Raw genomic sequence first — 19,609 nt, 5'->3', positions numbered from 1 at the left:
CAGGATGGAACTAAATGCTGTGATCAAACACTCACATCTAAGGGGAATTTGGAGAGACCAAATAATCTAACAGTCTAAATCCTGTTTTTGGACTGTCGGAGGATGCCCGAATACCCAGAGAGAACATATGCATGTACATGGAGAACATGGAAACTCCATGGAGTAAGACACCAGGAAAAAAAGCGGCAGAGAGAACTATTTCATAACTCTCGTTATGATGCGTTGCCAAGGTAACCAGCGCAAACTGTCTCACCGTTACCAGCTAACGTTTGAGCCAGCACAATAATTTAGAGCAATTAGGATATTTGACCGGAACTTTTTTATAGGTGTCCTATAACACTTTTTAACAGACACCCTGCAGCCAATCAGAATGGAGGATTCACCCAGACCATATCAGAACGTCTGCTAATTGATTTTCAATGTTTAAAGCCTCAAAGATAACAGTTTACGTCACAAGCAATTTGTTGTCTAAGTGAGATTAGGAATAAGTGAATCTCACAGGAATATTTTCGTTTTGGGACTTGCATGAAGTTACCCCTCTAAGAAATGGTGCATTTGTGGTACGAATCTTTCCCTTCTTGATAAAGGCAAAATGTTCTGACCTTAATGTGGATGTGATGGTGTACATCATTAGCTGTTGTTCAACAAGGACCGTTAGGAGTCACTATTAAAGATAAAATTACACATTGGATTAACAAAGAATTATAGACATACAATTTATGTAAGGTTTATTTTTGCTCAAAGTGCCCCCTGCTGGTTCTGATTTGCAGCAAGAGAAATAGACGGAGAAAAAAATGCCACCAATAGTGATGAGAAAGAAATTTATTGATGGTAAAGTTTCACATAAAGTCATTTTAAAGACGTTTAAAGACGTATTTTCCATCAACTCACCCGTAGCTCTGACTGATTCATGCGTCATTCACCTTAGTGCATAATTCATCAAACCTCACTTTCTTGTGCAAAAGGTCTTTGTGCTTGCATGTTTTATGTGCTTATCTAATCCGGTAACTTTAAAGGTTTCATTTAAATTTTAGGGTAAAAAAAACAAAACGTTTTTCTTTTGCTCTAACTGGGATTATGGCTTTTAGGTATACCACAGATTTTAGCGACTTTAAGGTAAAAGTATAAATATAAGGATTGTTAAAGGAGAAGTTGTGCTTTCAGATTAATTATATAAAAATAGAGTAAAAACAAAACATTTACATGTGCATAAATATTAGGTACCGTTTAGTTGGAAGGTATTTAAGTTTGGATGTGCTACAAGGACTTCAGTGTGGAAGAAAAGGGGACATTTTAACTGATTGGTCCAATAACTACTATGACTACGACTACGTTCCTCGGTGGGTTTTTACCCATCATGCATCTCAAGAATGTGGAAAGTTGAAGCTTCAGGGTTGCAATCTCTTCATTCGAACAAAAAGCTGCAGGATTTAAGCATCTGGAAAGCAGTTTGCAGTCTTATTTTTGTCATAAATGCAAATGGTTTGTTCATCTTTTTTAAAACAGAAACATGGACATTTATAAAACCCTGTGTTCAGGAACTAATACTCAGAGGCAGTGTGGTGCATTCTCAGAAATGGTAATTTCTAAGGTTTACTGGGGATTTGTTGTGGCTGTATCTACATCATGTTCTTTTTACAAAAAAAAAAAAATCAGGAAGCAATGGGAGAAGAGAGACACTTTGTTTTTAGGGTTTTTACAACTCTTAGTAAAAAGTATATTTGTGCAAATTTGGGTAGATTTTATTAAAATTATGCAATTTAATCACCTATAAAGTTTTAGCAACACTACTGAACTGGTGTTGATCTCAGCGCATTACTGGCTTCATTATTATTATTTATTTTTTTTACATTTTATTGTTTTATATAAATTTTGAATACAATTTTGTGTATTTGGGAAAGCTTAGCTCAACAAAGTTTTCCTAATCTTCCAGCAGTTTTCCATACATTTCTGTAAGTAAACACAAATGATGTTGGTTTGATGTTTTCACCCAAGAATGGAAACATTTGTTCTTAAACAGATGTTTCAGTTTCCCAATAAATGTCGGAACCACTACTGAGCCTTACTGATCCAATTACTTGCAACTAGGTTTTGCAAACAAATGTTTTTTTTTTGTGGTTAAAAATCATAAAATGGGAAGAAAATATAATTTCATTCTTTTATCAAACACTATAAGAAGGAAGTTTGTGATGAAAAATGATTGACAATGAGATAAATGTGCCCTTTTCTGGATCTTTAGGCATAGACTTGGAGGAAAGGGCAGTTGGATAAGATCCTCGAGTTTTCCTGGAGGTATAAATGTGCTTCTGTTGAGGTCAGGAGAATCCTTTGGCTTTAACTTGAAGGACGTCACAAAGGCCAGGGCGGGTCTGAAGAACCTGAGAATACAGGACATAACAGATGAGACATTCAGAAGCTGTTGTGATTGATTTTAAAGTATTAAATGTAATGTTTTAAGTTGGTGCTCAGCTTGCCCTGTGCTCTGAGACCTCAGATAGAATAATATTCTGCTAAAAACAATGGATATGAGAGGGGAAATTAACTTAAATTGACTGAAAAGAAAAGGGCTCTGTACTCGGATAAATATATGGGTTCAGGTACTTTTTGACTATAGGAACATTAGTGTACCAAGATCTAAGGAAATGATTAACATGAAGTTTCACTTCTTTAGGTGGTGACTGTGGCTTGATGGGTTGATTAGTCGTCTGGCATTTAGAAGGTTGTGGGTTCGATTTCAGCTTCCCCTTGCCACATGTCGAAGTGCCCCTGGGCAAGGCACTTAACCCCAAATTGCCTACCAAGCTGCGTCTTGGTGTATGGGGATTGTTGGCCTAGTGGTTAGAGCAGCGCGCTTGCACTCAGAGAAAGATGCAAGTACCCGGTTCGATCCTCAGCGCCTGCACTCTGGGTCCCTGAGCAAGACCCTTAACCCCAGATTGCTCCCCGGGCGCCACACATGGCAGCCCACTGCTCCCCAAGGTGATGGGTTAAAAGCAGAGAACACATTTTGTTGTAATGTATGTTTCAATGACAATAAAGATGATATTACTATTACTATTAAAGTGTTCAGTTATCAATTATTGGTTCATTCATTAGTTTAGCCATATTCAGAAGTTAGGAGATCATTGATTATAGATTTAGGTAAGAAAAAAGTCACTGAGTAAGAACCAGAGACTCAGAACTGGCTGAGGTCACTGGTTGCTATGGTGATTCCTTCCTTGACCACCGATTTGAACCCAAAAATGTCAATCTGGGTACAAAATCTACAGGGTTTGACATCTTCACCTTACATGGTTTGTTGGCTGCTGCACTTTTTCCAAAGATAAAATACCAAATGTTGCACTCTGTGTTGGGAACCCTGGGAAATCTCATCTGATTGGCTCAGAAACCAGGAAGTAAACACGGGCTACACTCTAAATTGAAGTAGTTCGGGACCATACCTCTAGGTTAGAAAGGAGAAAAAGGTGAGACATTGTTGATGGAGAGGACTGATTGTTTATAGGGAATGTTGCTTCCATCCCAGGTGACAAATGAGAATGATTTTGAGTAATTTTGCAGTAAATTTCTTGCGTATCGTTCCTTTAAACTCCTATTTTCACCAAAATATATTGGAAAACATTTCATAGTTTTATTACATTTTTTAAACACTCTATGATTTGACTAATAAAGTCGTCTCTGGAGTAGAGGAGCCAAAGTTGTGACAGAAACAAAAAAAATTATAAAAAAATAACTCATTTCATAGATATAAGTGTTATTAACTACATCCAGATGAACTTTATCTGTCTTTTTAGAGATGAAACATTAATGTATCTGTGTAAAACTCACCTTCAGCGTACTGAGAATTTCTCCAAACAGGTGTATAGCTTCCTGAGTATCCGGCTCTTCAAAGTAATCGGACACAGAGATGTCCACCACAATGGACCTGATGTTACTGCACACGCCTGCACAAGTGGACAGAAAATGAGTCCCCTCTATGTGATAAGCACTGCGTCTGAACACAGGAAGCAGCAGAAAAAGACTCTTACTGTGGAAGTGCAGGATGGCCTGACCGCTGACTGGTGTGTGGGTCAGGATCAGCGTTTGCAGACTCTTCAGTCCAGCTTTACAGAGCTCTGTTGCCACCTGCAGGCTGAGGTCGGTAATACGCTCCAACTCCAGCACCTGCAGGTGAGCGCAGGTGCCCACTACACAAAAATTAAAAATTAAAAAGCACAAAGGGAGGACAATAAATGTTTTATTTCTGTTTTTCAGGCACTAATCTCTTTTTATTTCCAAACATGATGAATTCCATAAAACAGAAAATGAATAATTAATATAAATGAAATATAAATTTAATGTAAAATGTCAATATTTACAAGATAAGGCCCTGAAATGTATTTTCACTTACCAACAGCAACTAATCCCTGAGTGCTACAGCCAGCCCCGCCCACACTGAGACAGCAGAGGCGTGGCCAACATCTGCCAATCGTCTGCAAGCAGCGGTTCCCAAAACGAGTCGGCTGTTGGCTAACACCGCAAAATAAAGATAATGGTTAAATGATTTCATTAAAAAAGGCGTGCATTAAAATAACCTTTTACACCTTTTAATAGTCAAAGCTTATATCATTATTGTAAATAAAATAATTTTATTGTTAAAACAAAGTAATAATAAACAATGTGTTTGACTTCAGTAACACTGTTTATAAGTTTAAACAACATAAATTAGTTTCTATGCTATTTTTTAAGTATTTATTACCCAGGCTGCTTTGAAAGCTGACTTACTGACGCTCTATACTCACCTGGGGTGTGCTGGTGCAACTTGCAGTCTGCTAATGTTCCTGCAGCCAGCACCCAGGGCCCAGAGGACCTCCTGACCAACCGGATCAGAGGAACTCCTACAAGCAGACGAACCAGGTAAACAAACAGGTAAACACCTGGGCAGGCGGGTGAATCAACACATTAACAGCAAAGCAGGTAAACCCGGCCGGTCATCACGAGTCCCACCTGTATGACAGCGTTTGCAAGTTCCTGCAGTAGCAGCTGGCCATCCACAGTGTCCTGTCAGTGAGGATGTGGGGACACTGGGAGATGGAGAGGTGGAGCAGACTGCCCCCTGCTGACCGCAGCAGCGCCTCCACACCCGGCTCCACGCTGCCTCTGAGAGAAATCACCTGACTTCAACACTTCTGCAACAGATCTCATGTCACAACTCAAGAGCTTCAATCAGAAATGGTATCACCACTCAGACAGCAGCTGGACTCCTGCTAGGACTTAATGCTGTCTCCATGGCAACATGCATATTTTTCAGTTTTTAGTGAGAGACAAAGATGTCTTTACATTTTCGCTGAGCTTTGCAGAAAGTTAATCCCTCTGAGCTACCACTGTGTGCATGTGTGTGTGTGTGTGCGCTTGTATTAAAGACTTTGTGAGGTCCCTGATATATTCAGTGTTTCTTGGGGACCTGATATTCTTATGAGGACAAAAACCCTCTTCAGGATTTAAAGCCATCTTCAAAAGAGCAGTCGTCGTTGTTGCTTGCGTGGAAATTGAGTTGCGTTGAGGTGCAGGTGCATTACCAGCAAATGTGTGTGTATGTGTGTGTGTGTGTGTGTGTGTGTGTGTGTGTGTGTGTGCGCGCGCGCGCTTGCATTACAGACTTTGTGAGGTCCCTGATCTGTTCAGTGTTTCTTGGGGACCTGATATTCTTATGAGGAAAAAAAACCCTCTTCAGGATTTAAAGCCATCTTCAAAAGAACAGTCCTTGTTGCTAAAGTGGAAATTGAGTGGCATTGAGGTGCAGGTACATTAACAGCATGTGTGTGTGTTTGTGTGCGAATACCGTGTGTTTCTGTGGTAATCCTCTCGCGTCTCGTGAGCCCTGCGGCTTCGGGGCTTCAGGTTGTTGAGGTTCATAGACTGTGTTTGAGTACACCACTGAGACAAAGTCTGCAGGAACTAGAGACAAAAAATAAAGTTCTAATCCAGACAAAGATATGAAATATGTTGGCATTTAAAATTATCCTCCTTTGTGCTGCAGACTCTGCACAGTCCATAGATTCAGTCACAACCTGAATTCGCAGCATCATTTGGGAGCAGCATTAGCAGCAGAACAGAGCTAAAAAGCAGATCATGCATACGTTATTGTACTGCTACTTGACAAAAGTGGATGCAAAGATCTTTCTTCAGTAAACAATAATTCAGATCTACAGGGGATTGCACCAATATTTCATACACTTGTGTAAATTTATTCCTGTTACAACCATGAATAAATTGCTGCATACAGAGGTGTTTCCTGCCAGGATTGTCCTGATTTAGCTCCATTAGCTTCTTACTACCTGAACAGAGCACTCATTTATGTTTGCTGTGTTTCTTACATGGTTTATGACAACTTTTATTTTTACCACTACTATACAGAAGTTTGTTTTGTTAACTGCATGAATAAAAGTCCCTTTTTTCAAACCTAAACTAGATCTATGCAACAACTCCAGAATTACCCTGGGCCTCTGACCTGTGTGCTGTATTCCTGGGTCCTTGTGATCCCGTTTGGTCATGTTCTCCAACAAACCTCTAAGGCCTTCACATTTATACTGGGAATAAATAACACACTGGACCAGTTTTACTGACCAGGTGAATTCTGGAGGCACATAGTCACATTGGATTTAATTGTGGGGTTTCAGAGCAAAGGTGGGTAGATAATAGTGTCTGCCAGACTTTTGAGATTTTTATTTTTAAAAACTGTTGAAAACTGCATAATTTGAATTCTACATCCTAGTCATGTACTGCTTTGTGTTGATCTGTCGATTTAAATTCCAATAGAATACATCGACACATGTTTGCAGCATGAAAAAAGGGGGGAAAGTTTACGAGAGGTGAGTACTTTGGCAAGTCACTGTACATCATGTTAAACCATGTTACACACGTAATTTAAAAAAAGATAATTATGATTTCTAGGGTTGAACCATATTAGAAAAATGTGATAATAACAGTCGGTGAATGTTTACAATGTGACTTGATAAATTAGCTTCTTGTGGAGCCTTGCTGTTTCCCTGTTGAGCATCTTAGTTTTACTTTCTGAATGAATGTAACATTTTACCACCTTTTTACCTTCTAAAACCTTTTATTCTGCAATAAGCAAGACTCACCAAACAGCCTATATGGATGGCATCTAAGTAATTAGCTAACTGTAACTTAGACAGTTCTTTGCAAAATGCATATTGTGCATGTTAATATTATGATAATGTTAAACTAGTAGATTCCAATGCTGAGCTCCAAATCAAAACAGGTCTGAATAAAACATTTAAATCTATGATGACCACAGATGGGTTTACCAGGAAAAAGGAAAATTAAGCTCCGGTACCTCAGCTGACACTCGAGCGTTCTCCAGTTGCAGGTGTGTCCAAACTGCTGGGTGCCTGGCAACAAACCGCCAATCACGGCACACTTCGGCTGCACGCAGCAATGAGCGCACGTCCAGATATGGGAATACACAGAAAAGCCCCGCCCTCATCTTCAGGGTGTCTGCTCTGGGCTGCCTGATGGCATGATGGCGGGTTGGGGTGGAGCAAACGGAGGAGGGCGTGTCTAGTTGATAGAGGAGACCAGCAGGGGGAAAGGAGTAGATAAAAGGTCCCAAAATCTGTAACAATCAGTGAGAGGAAGAGGGGAGGCTCTTTACCTGTTCCAGGTGTGTATTTCCTGGCAAACATGAGCTGCCTCATATCAGCACTGCTCCACAGGTCTTCGTCATCCTCCTCCTCCTCTTCCTCCTCAGTGCTGTGGTGACGAATGTTTCTTTTGCTCCATGTTCTTCCCCATCCTTCCTCCCCGACCCTGAAAAACAAGGAAGGCTTTTGTGCAACCGACTTTCTTTAAGTAATTTCTCTACAGTGGATTGCAAAAGTCTACACCCCCCTGATAAAGTGACAGGTTTTCATAATGTAATTATAGTGTGCCATCTTCTTTGACAGGTGTCTGTCAACATCTCACATGTTGGCTAGACTATATGTGTTTCCCTCTTTCAAATGTTCCCCAAATATTGCAGATTGTTGGATCCTCTGTCCTCAGCCCTTTCCACTGACTTTCTGACTAATATAGTTCTGGACTCTACTTGGCAATCCTAAAACTCCTTCTTTAGCTTCCTATGGGAAATCTCAAAGATTTGAGTCAAAACTACTGGAATTTACCAACATTGCTTGCAAGAGGAATTGTTGCAGTATTTGTGCATTTGCAAAGACACGGAAATCCATATTGTACCGCTCCAACTTCAACTGTTTGTGTCGGCACCTAAAACGGTTCAGGCCAATCACGTTGCAGTATTGTGGTTGAAGGTGGGACATAACAGTGCGACGAAAGCAATTTTAGATGTTTTATCCCCAGTTCCATCAGAAAAAAATAAATCCCACAGCAGTAGGGTTGCTGTTGGCATCTTGGTAGCCAGTTTCTGTCTCGCCATCAGTTATTTTCATGTTAGGTATTTAATGCTGTGGACATTTATTGTACTCTTCTCCTGACTTCTACATTTCTGCAAAGATATAATTTTGGTTTTTTGAAACCTCTGCAAATGGAGAAATCCTACTAAGGCAGCTGGACTTACTTTCAGGTCAGTCGTATTCTTTATAATTGACAGCAGACTTGAAATCAAGGTCACGATTTGCTGGAACTGAATCAAAGAGTAAATTGTATACAATATATTTAAATCACATTATATGATATGAGATTTTTTAATTTAGTCTCAAATGTTTCAACAACTGGAAATTTTATGAGTGGTGTGTAGACTTTCAAGAGCCGTTGCTTGCAACGATATTGAGTCTTGTTTATTATAGTTCAATATTTTTTACAGTATATATGTTACATTAAAGATGAAAATGTTATGAATGGATTTATCATAATCCAAATTTTTAGCAGCACAGAAACCTGACATTTTTACAGTGGTGTAAATGTTTTTTTTTAGAATATTTGCTTAATGATGAACAATTAAACACAATAGGTTTAAAGTAAGAAAAAAGACCAATTCATTCAAAAGGACTCATTTGTGAAAGATCCCCAACTCCGACTAATGTTTTATGTGACACTGGTGGTTTTCCTTAATTTTCTAATTTGAATTCGTTGCAAAAGTGGTCTGGGTCAGGTTCTGTTCCTATTCTTCTGTGAAAACAGCTTTGAAGCTAATAACTATACATTTGGGCTAAAAGCCGACATTTCACAAACACTGTTTTTCTGGATGAACCTTTAAAATACTTCAGGTTAAAGCCTCAATAATACCGGACCTCATCAAGACCAGAAGTTTGTTGAAGATTGTAGAAATTCAAATGTAAATTTGTCAATCAGGAGTTGAACCTGTCGCCTTTTTGCTTTAATCCACATTTTTCAAACTGTATGATTTAATAATGTCTGAATTTAAATCCATTTTCATTTTCTCTTTTTCCTCCTGAAGATGCTTCTGCAAATCTTATAAACCTGCTCCACATACCAGACTCTCTCCCTCCGTCTCAACCTCTCTCTTTCGTGTGGAGTCCAGTGTGGAGCGTAGTAAGACGGGTTGGAGTGGATCAATCCTCCCTCACAATCCCAGCCCCCTGAGCCCAGGGATAAGGTCCGCATTTGTTCATTTAGACCGCTGAAAGAGAAAAGAACAAGCTTAGAAACTGTAGCAATAGGTAAGTCAGATTGATAACACTAGTCGTTACTTTAAAGACTCATTCCAGCTGACCATTTTCAGAAGTCTATCTATTCTTTTCTATAATTGAATAATTATAGATAATATGACTGCATTTGTGAGTTTGTGGCAGGATTTATTGAGCTACCTGTAATGATGGTGGCTGTGCATCTGCTCTCCCAGCCGGTAGGAACTTGAAACACTGTAGCTCCTCTAAAGTAAATAAAAAAAGGGACAAATAAATGAAAAAGAAGTTGATCTTTAAAGAATCAGTCCTTACATTTTGACACTCCTGACAATTTTCTTTTTGTTGAATCCCTCCATAACCAGAGCTTTTCGTCTCTGCAGAGTAAGACAGTTTCCTACCCTGTTGCCCATAGTTTCCTGCATCTTGTTGGTGATGATGTCATCAGCGCTGCCGTCCAGACTACGTCCAGCCCGTCCAGGTACAGGTGAGTACACCTCTGAGGGCGTGTACGGCTCTGAGTATTCAAACCTGTCGTTGTGCGTGAAGTGGTTGTGGCTGAGCAGCAGTAGCTGCCGCTCTGCTCGGTCAGCTCGCTCTAACAACGTCTCAATGAACACCTACAACCCGGACAAACACATTTCCTTTACAACAAGAACATGCTTGAATTAGCTCAGACATGTTTTTTATTCCATGCAAATGTTTGACTTTAAATTGACAGAGTATCTAAAAAATCATAAATTTATTCCTTTAATAATTGGAAGATTATCCTTTTTTCTTACAAATTTCCAACTTTCTGACATCGATGTTCAAGTTTTGTCTTGTAAGCAAGTAAAGTTGTTGTACAAATTTCAATGTTTTGTGGTGGAAATTTCTCCCTTTTAGGCCACATGTTTTTTTTTCTTTGATAGACAATGGTCCTAATACTCCATCATAAGGATCGGAAATTATTTAACCTCAAGTGTACAAAACCAAGTTCCTCCATGCTGCTCCTGGACATTTAAGCCGGGCGTACACTGTACGAGTTTTTCCCCTTTTCGGGCCGATTCTTCAGTCGTGCGAGCATTTTTTGAATCGGGCAGAATTTCAGCTTGATCGTAGAGGGGGGGAGGAGGGGGGACTGGCTTCTCACGACTACCTCCCAATCAGGAATCGGACGATCGTGAAAATCAAACAATTCAGTCGGCTGTCGTGAGGTTTTTGTGAGCGCATCCTGCTGTTCAAGCAGAGCTACGAGGGGGCGCCCTCCCCTCCTCTCCGTCCCCGCCAGCGGAGGGAGGGAAGCGGGCGTCCCTGAAGCAACCTCCGGCCGGTGTTGGGGAGGGCGAGCCGTCAGGTCCGCGCAACGCGCTGGCCGCCTGTTTCGGCACTCCTCCGCGGTCCGCGCGTTTGCGTCTCGTCCCTCCTCTCTCCCCTCCGTTCCCCCGACGCCCGGTGCCTCCTGCGGGCCTCGCCAGAGCTGGGCTCGAACCCCTGCTCTGGGTCCCTGTCACCCACCGTTGCTCGCCTGCCTCTGCCACCACAGCGAGCGGTCCCAGAGGGGGCACGACGTACAGTGTGAGCAGTCCGGTCTCGTCCGAGTGTTGCGCCGCACAGATCGTGAGCGGTGAACTTTTTAAACCCCGCGGTTCCGTCGCACAGTTTGAGATGTATATAAGTACCACGACTGAAAAACTCGTACAGTGTACGCCCGGCTTTAAACAAAGAAAAAAGCCAAAATGTTAAAGCTTGTGAAACAACTTGGCACATCCCCAAATTCTCGAATACATAAAAAAACAAGAAAATCAAAAATTTAAAAGTTTTAAAATTGAAACTATTAGTTTAACCTAAATGTGCACAACTGTGATGACATTTACAGTCTGTTTATTTATCCTATGAGTTCTCTACAAGTAAAATGTTGTAATGAAAACATGAATGAGGGATTGCAGCAAAGCCATGTACAATGCAGATGACTCTCCCTGTGGCTCTACGCTTCTCCAGGAGTGAATGCTGCTTGTCGGGACTTTGATGCAATCAACTGGTTTCCTTATATAGGACATTTTTGACCAATCTGTATAATATGATTGAATTTGACTTTGTAAAGTGCCTTGATATGACATGTTTCATGAATTGGCGCTATATAAAATAAAATTGAATTGAATCTAATCTATCTCTGCTTCAAAAACAACTATATTATCTGCCATGATTAAATTTTTTTTAGGTTAAAGGCTCAGTGTTTAACAATTGAAGCTTTTATTTATTAACTTGACTTATGTGGGGAAAACATTGTCATGTCTGGAGATGGTCAGACTCTGAACTCAGGATTTCAAAAGGTTTTCCAACCTGTCGGCTGTGAACTGATAATGAAACTTTACAAATAGAAAAAAATCTAACCGTTTTTAACTGGAAATAAGAATCCACCCCTTTCACCCTGCTTAATAACTAAATCTACACTATTTTACTAATGGAAAATGGTTATTTTCCATCTGCATTTCTTGTGTTCCTGTAAACGCTTCTGTCATTAGTTTAGCATCGTATTCAGGTTAATTGATGTTCATTAGGCTTAATTTGGGTAATATGTTGCATTTGATTTCTAATTATTTCATGTCTTTAGCTACAAGAATAAAAAAATTCTTCATGTTCTTTCTATCACAAGGCTAAAAACACAATATTCTTGGGTACTCTTATCTGTAATGTCAGCATAAATACTGCTGTAGCAGCCGAGAAAGCCTTAATCTGATCAGCGTGTGGTAGTTGATCTAATCTAATCTGTTTATCTCAACATCAGCGCCGAATGTGTTCAATTCTCCAGCTGCCCAGCGGTCCGGTAAACCGACTCAACGCCAGCAGTCACCTGCAGCCTGGATTTGGCCTCGGCTTCTTTCTCTGCTGTCTGCCTCAGAAAACGCTCGATGTCGGCCATCTCCCTGTAAGCACAGAATAAAGTAAGAAGCGTCGGTAATGCTGGAAACATTGGGAGATAAAATAACAACAAAATGGAGTAACAGGGCGAATCAGCGAGGGAGCATTAACACGGAGCGGAGCAGCTGATGTGTTAATTAAATAACCGGAGGTAATTGAAGCTGCCTGTCTGACCTCATCTGCAGCCACACCCTCGGGGCTGCTGAGCTTCCCTGTCGTCCTGCATTTCTCTGCACAGCAAACCGTAGAGCAGCGCGTGTCAGGGTGAGCTAAAGTAGACGTGACGTGTCCTCCATCCGAGAAACACATCTCCCCGAGCTCTCCACCTCGCTTTTCTCCGGGTATTTACTGATCTTCAGGCCAGCTGCTGAAAGCCAGCTGATATTTTCCAGCGAAATTCGCTGCTTTCCATCGTTTAAAGCTTCATATCTGAGCTGCTGCATTAACATAAATCTGACCACACTGACACAGCTGACACGGCTCAAACCTGAAGCATTAGGCCGGTTATTTTTAGCTCCTGTTATTTACATTTAGTCTGTTCTCAGGAAAAGCTGCAGAGTGAGGCATCAGCAGTTTGTGTGATTGTTGTGAGATGAGGCGCATAACTAGAAAAGAGAGGATACTGACTGCTGTCGCTCATTCAGCTCCGTCTCTTTCTCTGACAGATTTTTCTTGAGCCGCTCCATCATCTCCATGGCAGCTGACACCTGTGGGGAGGAAATTAAAAAGCTTATAAGCAATAAGTCAAATATCAACCAACAGGCTTCTGGGATATTAAGAAAAAAACAGCGTCTTAGGAACAGAACTGTGTCTTTTTAAAGCTGTGTTCAGTTAAATCTCTTAAGCCTGAATGATTTGTAAAGCAGAGCTAACTGGTGTCTCTAAATGAACTGGACCCACCTCTCTGGACAGGTAGGACGCCCTCTCCTCCACCTCCTTCTTCTCCCTCTTCAGCCGTTCCCTGTCTCGCCTCTTTCGCTCCAACTCCACTTCCCTCCTCTGTAGCTCCGCCTTCAGTCGCCCAACGCGCCGGTTCACCCTCTCCTCCACTTCTGCAAAGGTCCGGGCGATTTTATGGTCCAGCCCCAGTCCCAGTCGCTCCTCTAGCCCAATATCCACCGATAGTCGGAAGTCCAGCCCCAGGACCCCCACGTCCCCGATTCTCTTCCCAGGAAACAGGTCCCGAGGGGCAGGTAGGGCCAGAGCAGTGGAGGGGCCCTCTCCCCGGCATGGAGGGGCTGGCAGAGCTCGGTCTGGTGGGCTGAACATTTCCCTGAGCAGCTGGATGGAGGCAGATGACGAGGCAAGGTCCAAGCAGGCCAACGGCAGGGGGAAGCTGTGGGTGTCCACGCCCAGAGAAGACGTCTTACTCTGGGATACAGCTGCTTCAGGAGGTGGGAGGAGAGCAGGAGGTCCAGAACTTCTGACCCGAGCCTGAAACAGGAGATCAAATTATGGCACCATGGCTGAACTAGTTCAGGTCCATTTACAGATGTGTTTAAAGGAAGTCAAACATAGATTAATAAAATTTAAATGTTGGTTAATTGTGTTAATTAACCTTAGCCCATGAATGAAGATCTTCACATTAACAACATTTCAAACAAACAAACAAACCAAAATCCAGACAAAGAACCAGTAAGAAAAGAAAATGTTTCTTCAGATCAGACTTGTTGAACTGTCGTGTTAATAATTATCAGAGGTTTGATGGTAAGGCTAATAAAACTGATCTGTTTTTTTTTCATAGATTCCTGATCCAGTCTGATTCTCTACTGGAATCTAGCATCGGGTTGTTGAGAGACACAGTGATGTTTTGGTATATTTCTGTTTGTTTTACTGGGATTCTGTTGAAAATCAAAAAAATGGTTGGAGCAACAACAATTGACTCAGCTCAGGTTGTACCTTATTGTGAGTGCACAGCCTTCACAGCTTTAGGTTTAAATCTGTCTTGTTTCTGTTCAGTAAATATATGTAAATATATGCTCATACTAATTCTCTCATTATTTTAGATCTTAAATATAAAACATGTTATTTTTCTCTTTGATATAATTATTACAATACGACAATATTGGTTAAGTTTTAGTTAGTCCTTCCAGGCATTTCCACATGATTTTGAGATGTGTCTAACTCTTGGTTTACATAAAGATTTAACACTAACTCTTGTCCTAGTTGGGTCTATAAGCCTCAACATTTACCAGGGTCTACTAGGAGGATGATGCTGGGATCCAGATGCAGAATTCAGACCCTCTTCAATCTGCATCAGATGCAGCCAATAATGGGTGTTTACATAAATAAAGCTGATATAATGGGTAAACAGTGAATGGAAGTCTGTAACTCGGCTGTTTGGATAACTTAGAGGGTCCTGAGGAATAACATCAGCCGGTTAACTTCCACCCTTCATTCTGTATTGATATTTAAAAGCACTTGTCCAAGTGTGTTATGTGATGTATGACTACGCCTCTATGCTGATGACATACAAATATTTCATGGTCAGTGGGATCACCAGGCCACGCCACAGGAAAGTTAGTAATTCTCAGGCACCTTCATTTAATCTTTGTACAGCAACAATGACGCACTTTAGGTGAAATTTCAGTTTACTGATAGTTTGAAATAGAAACATACACATGTAGTTCACTTATGTATCTCTGTCAGCTTGGTTTTCAGCTTTAGTTTGGGATCATGACTAATTCTTGTTTCTCTTGCTGGTTTCATACCTTCTATGATCCAGTTTAAAAAATGTTTTAAACTGTTATAAAATAATAATAAATAAGACAATATTATTGCAAGATTATACCAACTAGTCTGGAATGATTCTCATTTTCGTTAGTTCAAGTAGCTTTTTGTATTTGACTAAAGACTTATTCAATTTTTATTATTTTAGATTTTCCTTCCATGGCTTTCAGTCTATCAGCAAACTGAACTGGGCTGTACAGTTTATATGTGGTTGAGTTTTGTTAGTTAACCTTGTAGTGTTTAATGGTTTGATCAGGTATGCTGTGTTATTTCTTTGTTAGGTCAGTTATGTTTTATTTGTGCAGTAAGTTGGTTTGTAAATGTCACTTTTTTGTTGAAGTTAAATGTTGTTTCTTTGACCTTTTTTATGAGTTCTGTATTTGTTTTTCTTGTAAGTCTAACTTTTTAGTTTTTCTAATAATTCCTGTGACTCAGTCCTTCAAGAAGCAAATACTTTTAGTTCTGATCCAGCATTTTCTACAGTCTGCTTTTATCCCAATTCTGTAGCATTTTATACATATAGTTAAGACTGAGAACAAGCAGTTTTCAGATCAAAATAAAGCCCCAACAGCTTGTATTACAGGTAGCATACAAAGAAAAGCACATTCATTTAATTTTTGTTCTCTAATAAATACCACAACTTAACTGATAAAAATAATTATTTTAAGTCTCATACGGAACATCTTGTAAGGTGAAATTAAGGTTTTCTTTAGGAACAAACCAGGTTCTCCTTCAACAATGATAAGTTCCTGTGGTCTAATGCTTGTTATTTTACACAAGCAGCTTTTACAATGATATCCTTTCTGTTAAAAGCCCAATTTAGATTTTTGGTCAATCTTCAGACAAACAGCAGCTATAGCTTGAGTACGATAGTACGCCAGGATCTGAAGCTCTCCAGATTTAATCCTCCATCACAGGAGAACCACTCTTTGTTGGTCTAGATTCTAAATTAATAAAAGATGTTTAAATGTTGGTCTTAACGTGGTGCATTGTGACAGAATTTCCACCTTAACTGAAGGGACTGAAGTCTTGCGTTTACCTGTGAAAGCAGCAGCAGGGTCTCGTAGGTGTGTCGGCTGACCAGGTGTGCGCGGAGCTCAGGTACAGATGCAAAGCGGTGCTGGTCGCCACAGCGGGGACAAAAGTAGGGCAGCTCCGAGGAAGACATGACTCTCCTGAGGAGGAGCAGCAGCAGGAACCCTGGAAGCTGGATGAAAACTGGGTCACAGAGTCTGAGCCTCTACATCACTGAGCCTAGAGAGATAACGAGGAGCAGGAGTCGATTCGCTCTCGTTGTTCAGATGAGGTCTGGGTGCTGGATGATCTGAGGTCGGCGCCTGATGTGTGGGAGCGTGTTTCTGCAGGCTAATCGCTCAGCGGAGCGGCAACTTCCTGGCCGACGGTCAGCCCATGCAGAGGAATTTCAGCACGCATGGATGAGCAGGAATAAAGAAGCGTCTGGGGCGTGGACACGGCCTCCCTGCTCTGAACCTCCACAGCTCTCCTCCGTCTCACCCTCTGGTTGCCTCATCTTCTCACAGGTCTTTGCAGAGTTTGACTTTTGGTGACGACTAGTGTGCATTTTTTTACACATTTTGGGTAATTTCAATGTTCTAAAAAGGTAAGATTCATGGTTTAAATTAACCGGTTCTGTTGACTCTAAAGACTTTATTTTTAACCCGTTAATAATTATGGTTACTGTTACTGAAATGATGTGTTTCAGATACTTGGTGCTTTCTCTTAATATTTTCTGTTTTAAGAGGATTTTACTTTGTTAGTGAAAACTTCCTCCTAACAACTGAAAAAAAAGGTGTCCAACTGCATCAACCACTCCTACTGGTGGCCTAAACACCATTCTTAAATTTAGGTTGCAGGCCAGAGAAAACCTTACATGGCCCATTGACCACACCGTCAGGCTTCTGGCCTACCAGGCTGCTTCAGCATCAAAATTAATATGAATATAAACACTGACCTTCTTTTATGCTATTATTAAGCTATGAAAAGGGTCAAAATGTACAGAAAAGGTTAAACCATGAGTTGGACTAAATGTTTGGAGTCAGCTGAATATCACCATCTACCTCGCCTTGAGATAACAGAATACCAACAAACTGAACTTAGTTTAAATCAGTGCCCGCTTATCCACTTCCTCTCGTTATCATACAACTGACCCTTATTCTGTCTAGTTCTAGCACCCAGCAAACATCTGGATGACACACACGCAGACCACAAATCTATTCATCTATTATCTATAGATTTGGATCCATTTATTCATGCTGGGTCACGAGGTGGCTGGTGCCTACTTCCAGTGATCGGGGCACATTCTGGAGAGTAAAAACAACCATGGACACCTGAGGGTAGTTCAGAGTGACCAGTTAACCTAGCAGATGTTTTTGGACCGAGGGAGGAAGTCAGAGTACCCTGAGAGAACCACATGACTCTCTGGACTGTTGGATGCTTAGGGTCCCCAGATTGAGAGAACGTAGATCCACTAGACATCACATGAGGAAAAACAAAAACAGAAAAAACCCAAAAAACATGGGGTGTAGAAATTTCCCGGTGGTCTGACCAGACCATGTGTTGTGGTGTCACCACTCGTGTCATCTGATGCCCGTTTTAGACACACCAGCTCCTTCTGCTGCTGCAGATCCGATCACGCCCACACCCATCACTGTTCTGCATGCGGAGCCAAAATACGTCCAAACTAAAACCCCTCCACCTGAGGGTCAGACCAGCTGCTTCATGCAACGCTGTGTGTTCCTCACACCGCTGCATGCATTCACCCAAAAACATTTAGGAAGAGCAATTAGACAAATTACACATTAAATTATAGGTTTAATTTCATTCCAGTAAAATAGCCGAACAGAATTGCAGAATAATACCAGGGCATGCTGTTATTTATTAATTATATAATTAATAAAAAAAATGCAATAATTATTTAAACGGTATATCATTAATTTAATCAACATAAAGCTTAAAATACTCAAAGTTTAGTCCAGTTTGATTGAAATTCTCTGTTGATTGATTGATCATTTGATCGATATATTTATTGATTAAACCTCTGCAGGGAACAAAGTTTTAATCCAGTGTGATTTTATCCCCCTGACAGCAGCAGCGGCTCCGCCGGTCAATACCTCTGATTATCGATCAGCTGGCGTCCTGCGAGCCGCGCCGTCGCTGCGTCACTCTCTCTCCGTCACCGTCTCCACCAAACCCGCTGCCATGGTTCCCGGCTCGGATCGATTCGGGCTCCTCGGACCGTCCGGTACCGGCAGCGGTTCTCCGAGCAGCGGCACGGATCGAAGCAGCACCGGATGCACCACCGCCCCGCGCGCGCCGTCAGAGCGAGCAGCAGCCTCCGCGTGCTGCTGCTGACGTAGGAGCCGTGTGACGTGTCGCTGCTGATAAATCACGTTTGATTTAGTGTGTTTATGGTTATTATTATTGTCAGTCAGGTCAAAGTTTACGGCTGGTTTCATTATTATTATTATTATTATTATTATTATTATTATTATTATTATTATTATTATTATTATTATTATTGCTGTTGTTGTTTGTGTTGTTTTTCGTAAACAAGCAATAAAATATATAATGAATAGTTGAACAGCTTGTTCTAATATATCTCATCGGTTAGATTTCTTTGACACAATTTTAATATTTCTCAGTTTAGAAAGACCTGAAACATTTTGACAGCAGAGAGGAGTTTTAATGACTCCTGTTTAATCACTACCTCATTTATTACTCTTTTTTAAAACATTTATTTCTAAGTACCACATTATGTAATCAAATTGAGACCTGTTAAAGACGTGCTTTTCACACTTTGCTTGTTTATATCTAATTTGGAATGGAAAGATAAGCTGTAGATTAGGTATGGTGTACCACAGGGTTCTGTTCTGGGCCCAAAAATGTGCATGTTCCGCATAAAGGACATTTGCTTTGTATCAAAAAAGTAAACCTAAAATTCTGTTTATTTGCAAACTATAACAGTTTCTGAGTGCAATGGAAAATGATCTACTGTTTTTTAAAGAAATTGTTTGCCATTTATAATTAGCAACAAACTATATAGTTTATCTAGTGTTTATTAATAGGAAAATAAAAAACAAGGTCAGTCTTATGATGTTCAAATTGAAAGATGTGATCATCATTCACAAAAATGTGATTTTTGTAAATGATGATTGGTACTGAAGTGAGTTGAAAGCTTTAAAATAAACAATGAAAGACATAAAATGTGTAAAACAATTGCAATGTTATAAAAAATAAATATCCAAAACTTTCTGGCACAACTTCACCAACTTCCATGAAGAGGGTCAATGAACTGGTAGATAAAAGTTTTGGCAACACTTGAAGTATAAGGAGCAGACTTGATTTGCAGACCAACGCGT

General features: G+C 40.6%; 1 protein-coding gene across 1 annotated transcript; it reads right to left on the bottom strand.

Annotated features, from left to right (window-relative positions):
- Nucleotides 1–806: 806 nt before the first annotated feature.
- On the bottom strand, nt 807–18,694 carry LOC105919961 (F-box only protein 41). The gene is made up of 17 exons (XM_012855437.3): nt 18,362–18,694; nt 16,270–16,437; nt 13,401–13,934; nt 13,128–13,207; nt 12,433–12,505; nt 10,001–10,219; nt 9,783–9,847; nt 9,449–9,595; nt 7,655–7,809; nt 7,337–7,560; nt 5,819–5,934; nt 4,984–5,136; nt 4,779–4,874; nt 4,388–4,506; nt 4,026–4,184; nt 3,826–3,941; nt 807–2,378 (listed from the first exon to the last, which is right to left on the bottom strand). The coding sequence occupies exons 2-17, from the start codon at nt 16,396–16,398 to the stop codon at nt 2,316–2,318; spliced, it is 2,448 nt and encodes an 815-aa protein (XP_012710891.2). The 5' UTR covers nt 16,399–16,437; nt 18,362–18,694; the 3' UTR covers nt 807–2,315.
- Between the last annotated feature and the right edge of the window lie 915 nt (nt 18,695–19,609).

The sequence above is a fragment of the Fundulus heteroclitus genome, unplaced genomic scaffold, assembly GCF_011125445.2.
Source record: "Fundulus heteroclitus isolate FHET01 unplaced genomic scaffold, MU-UCD_Fhet_4.1 scaffold_125, whole genome shotgun sequence".
NCBI classification, from domain to species: Eukaryota; Metazoa; Chordata; class Actinopteri; order Cyprinodontiformes; family Fundulidae; genus Fundulus; species Fundulus heteroclitus.
This window is presented reverse-complemented; position numbering and strand designations above follow the sequence as displayed.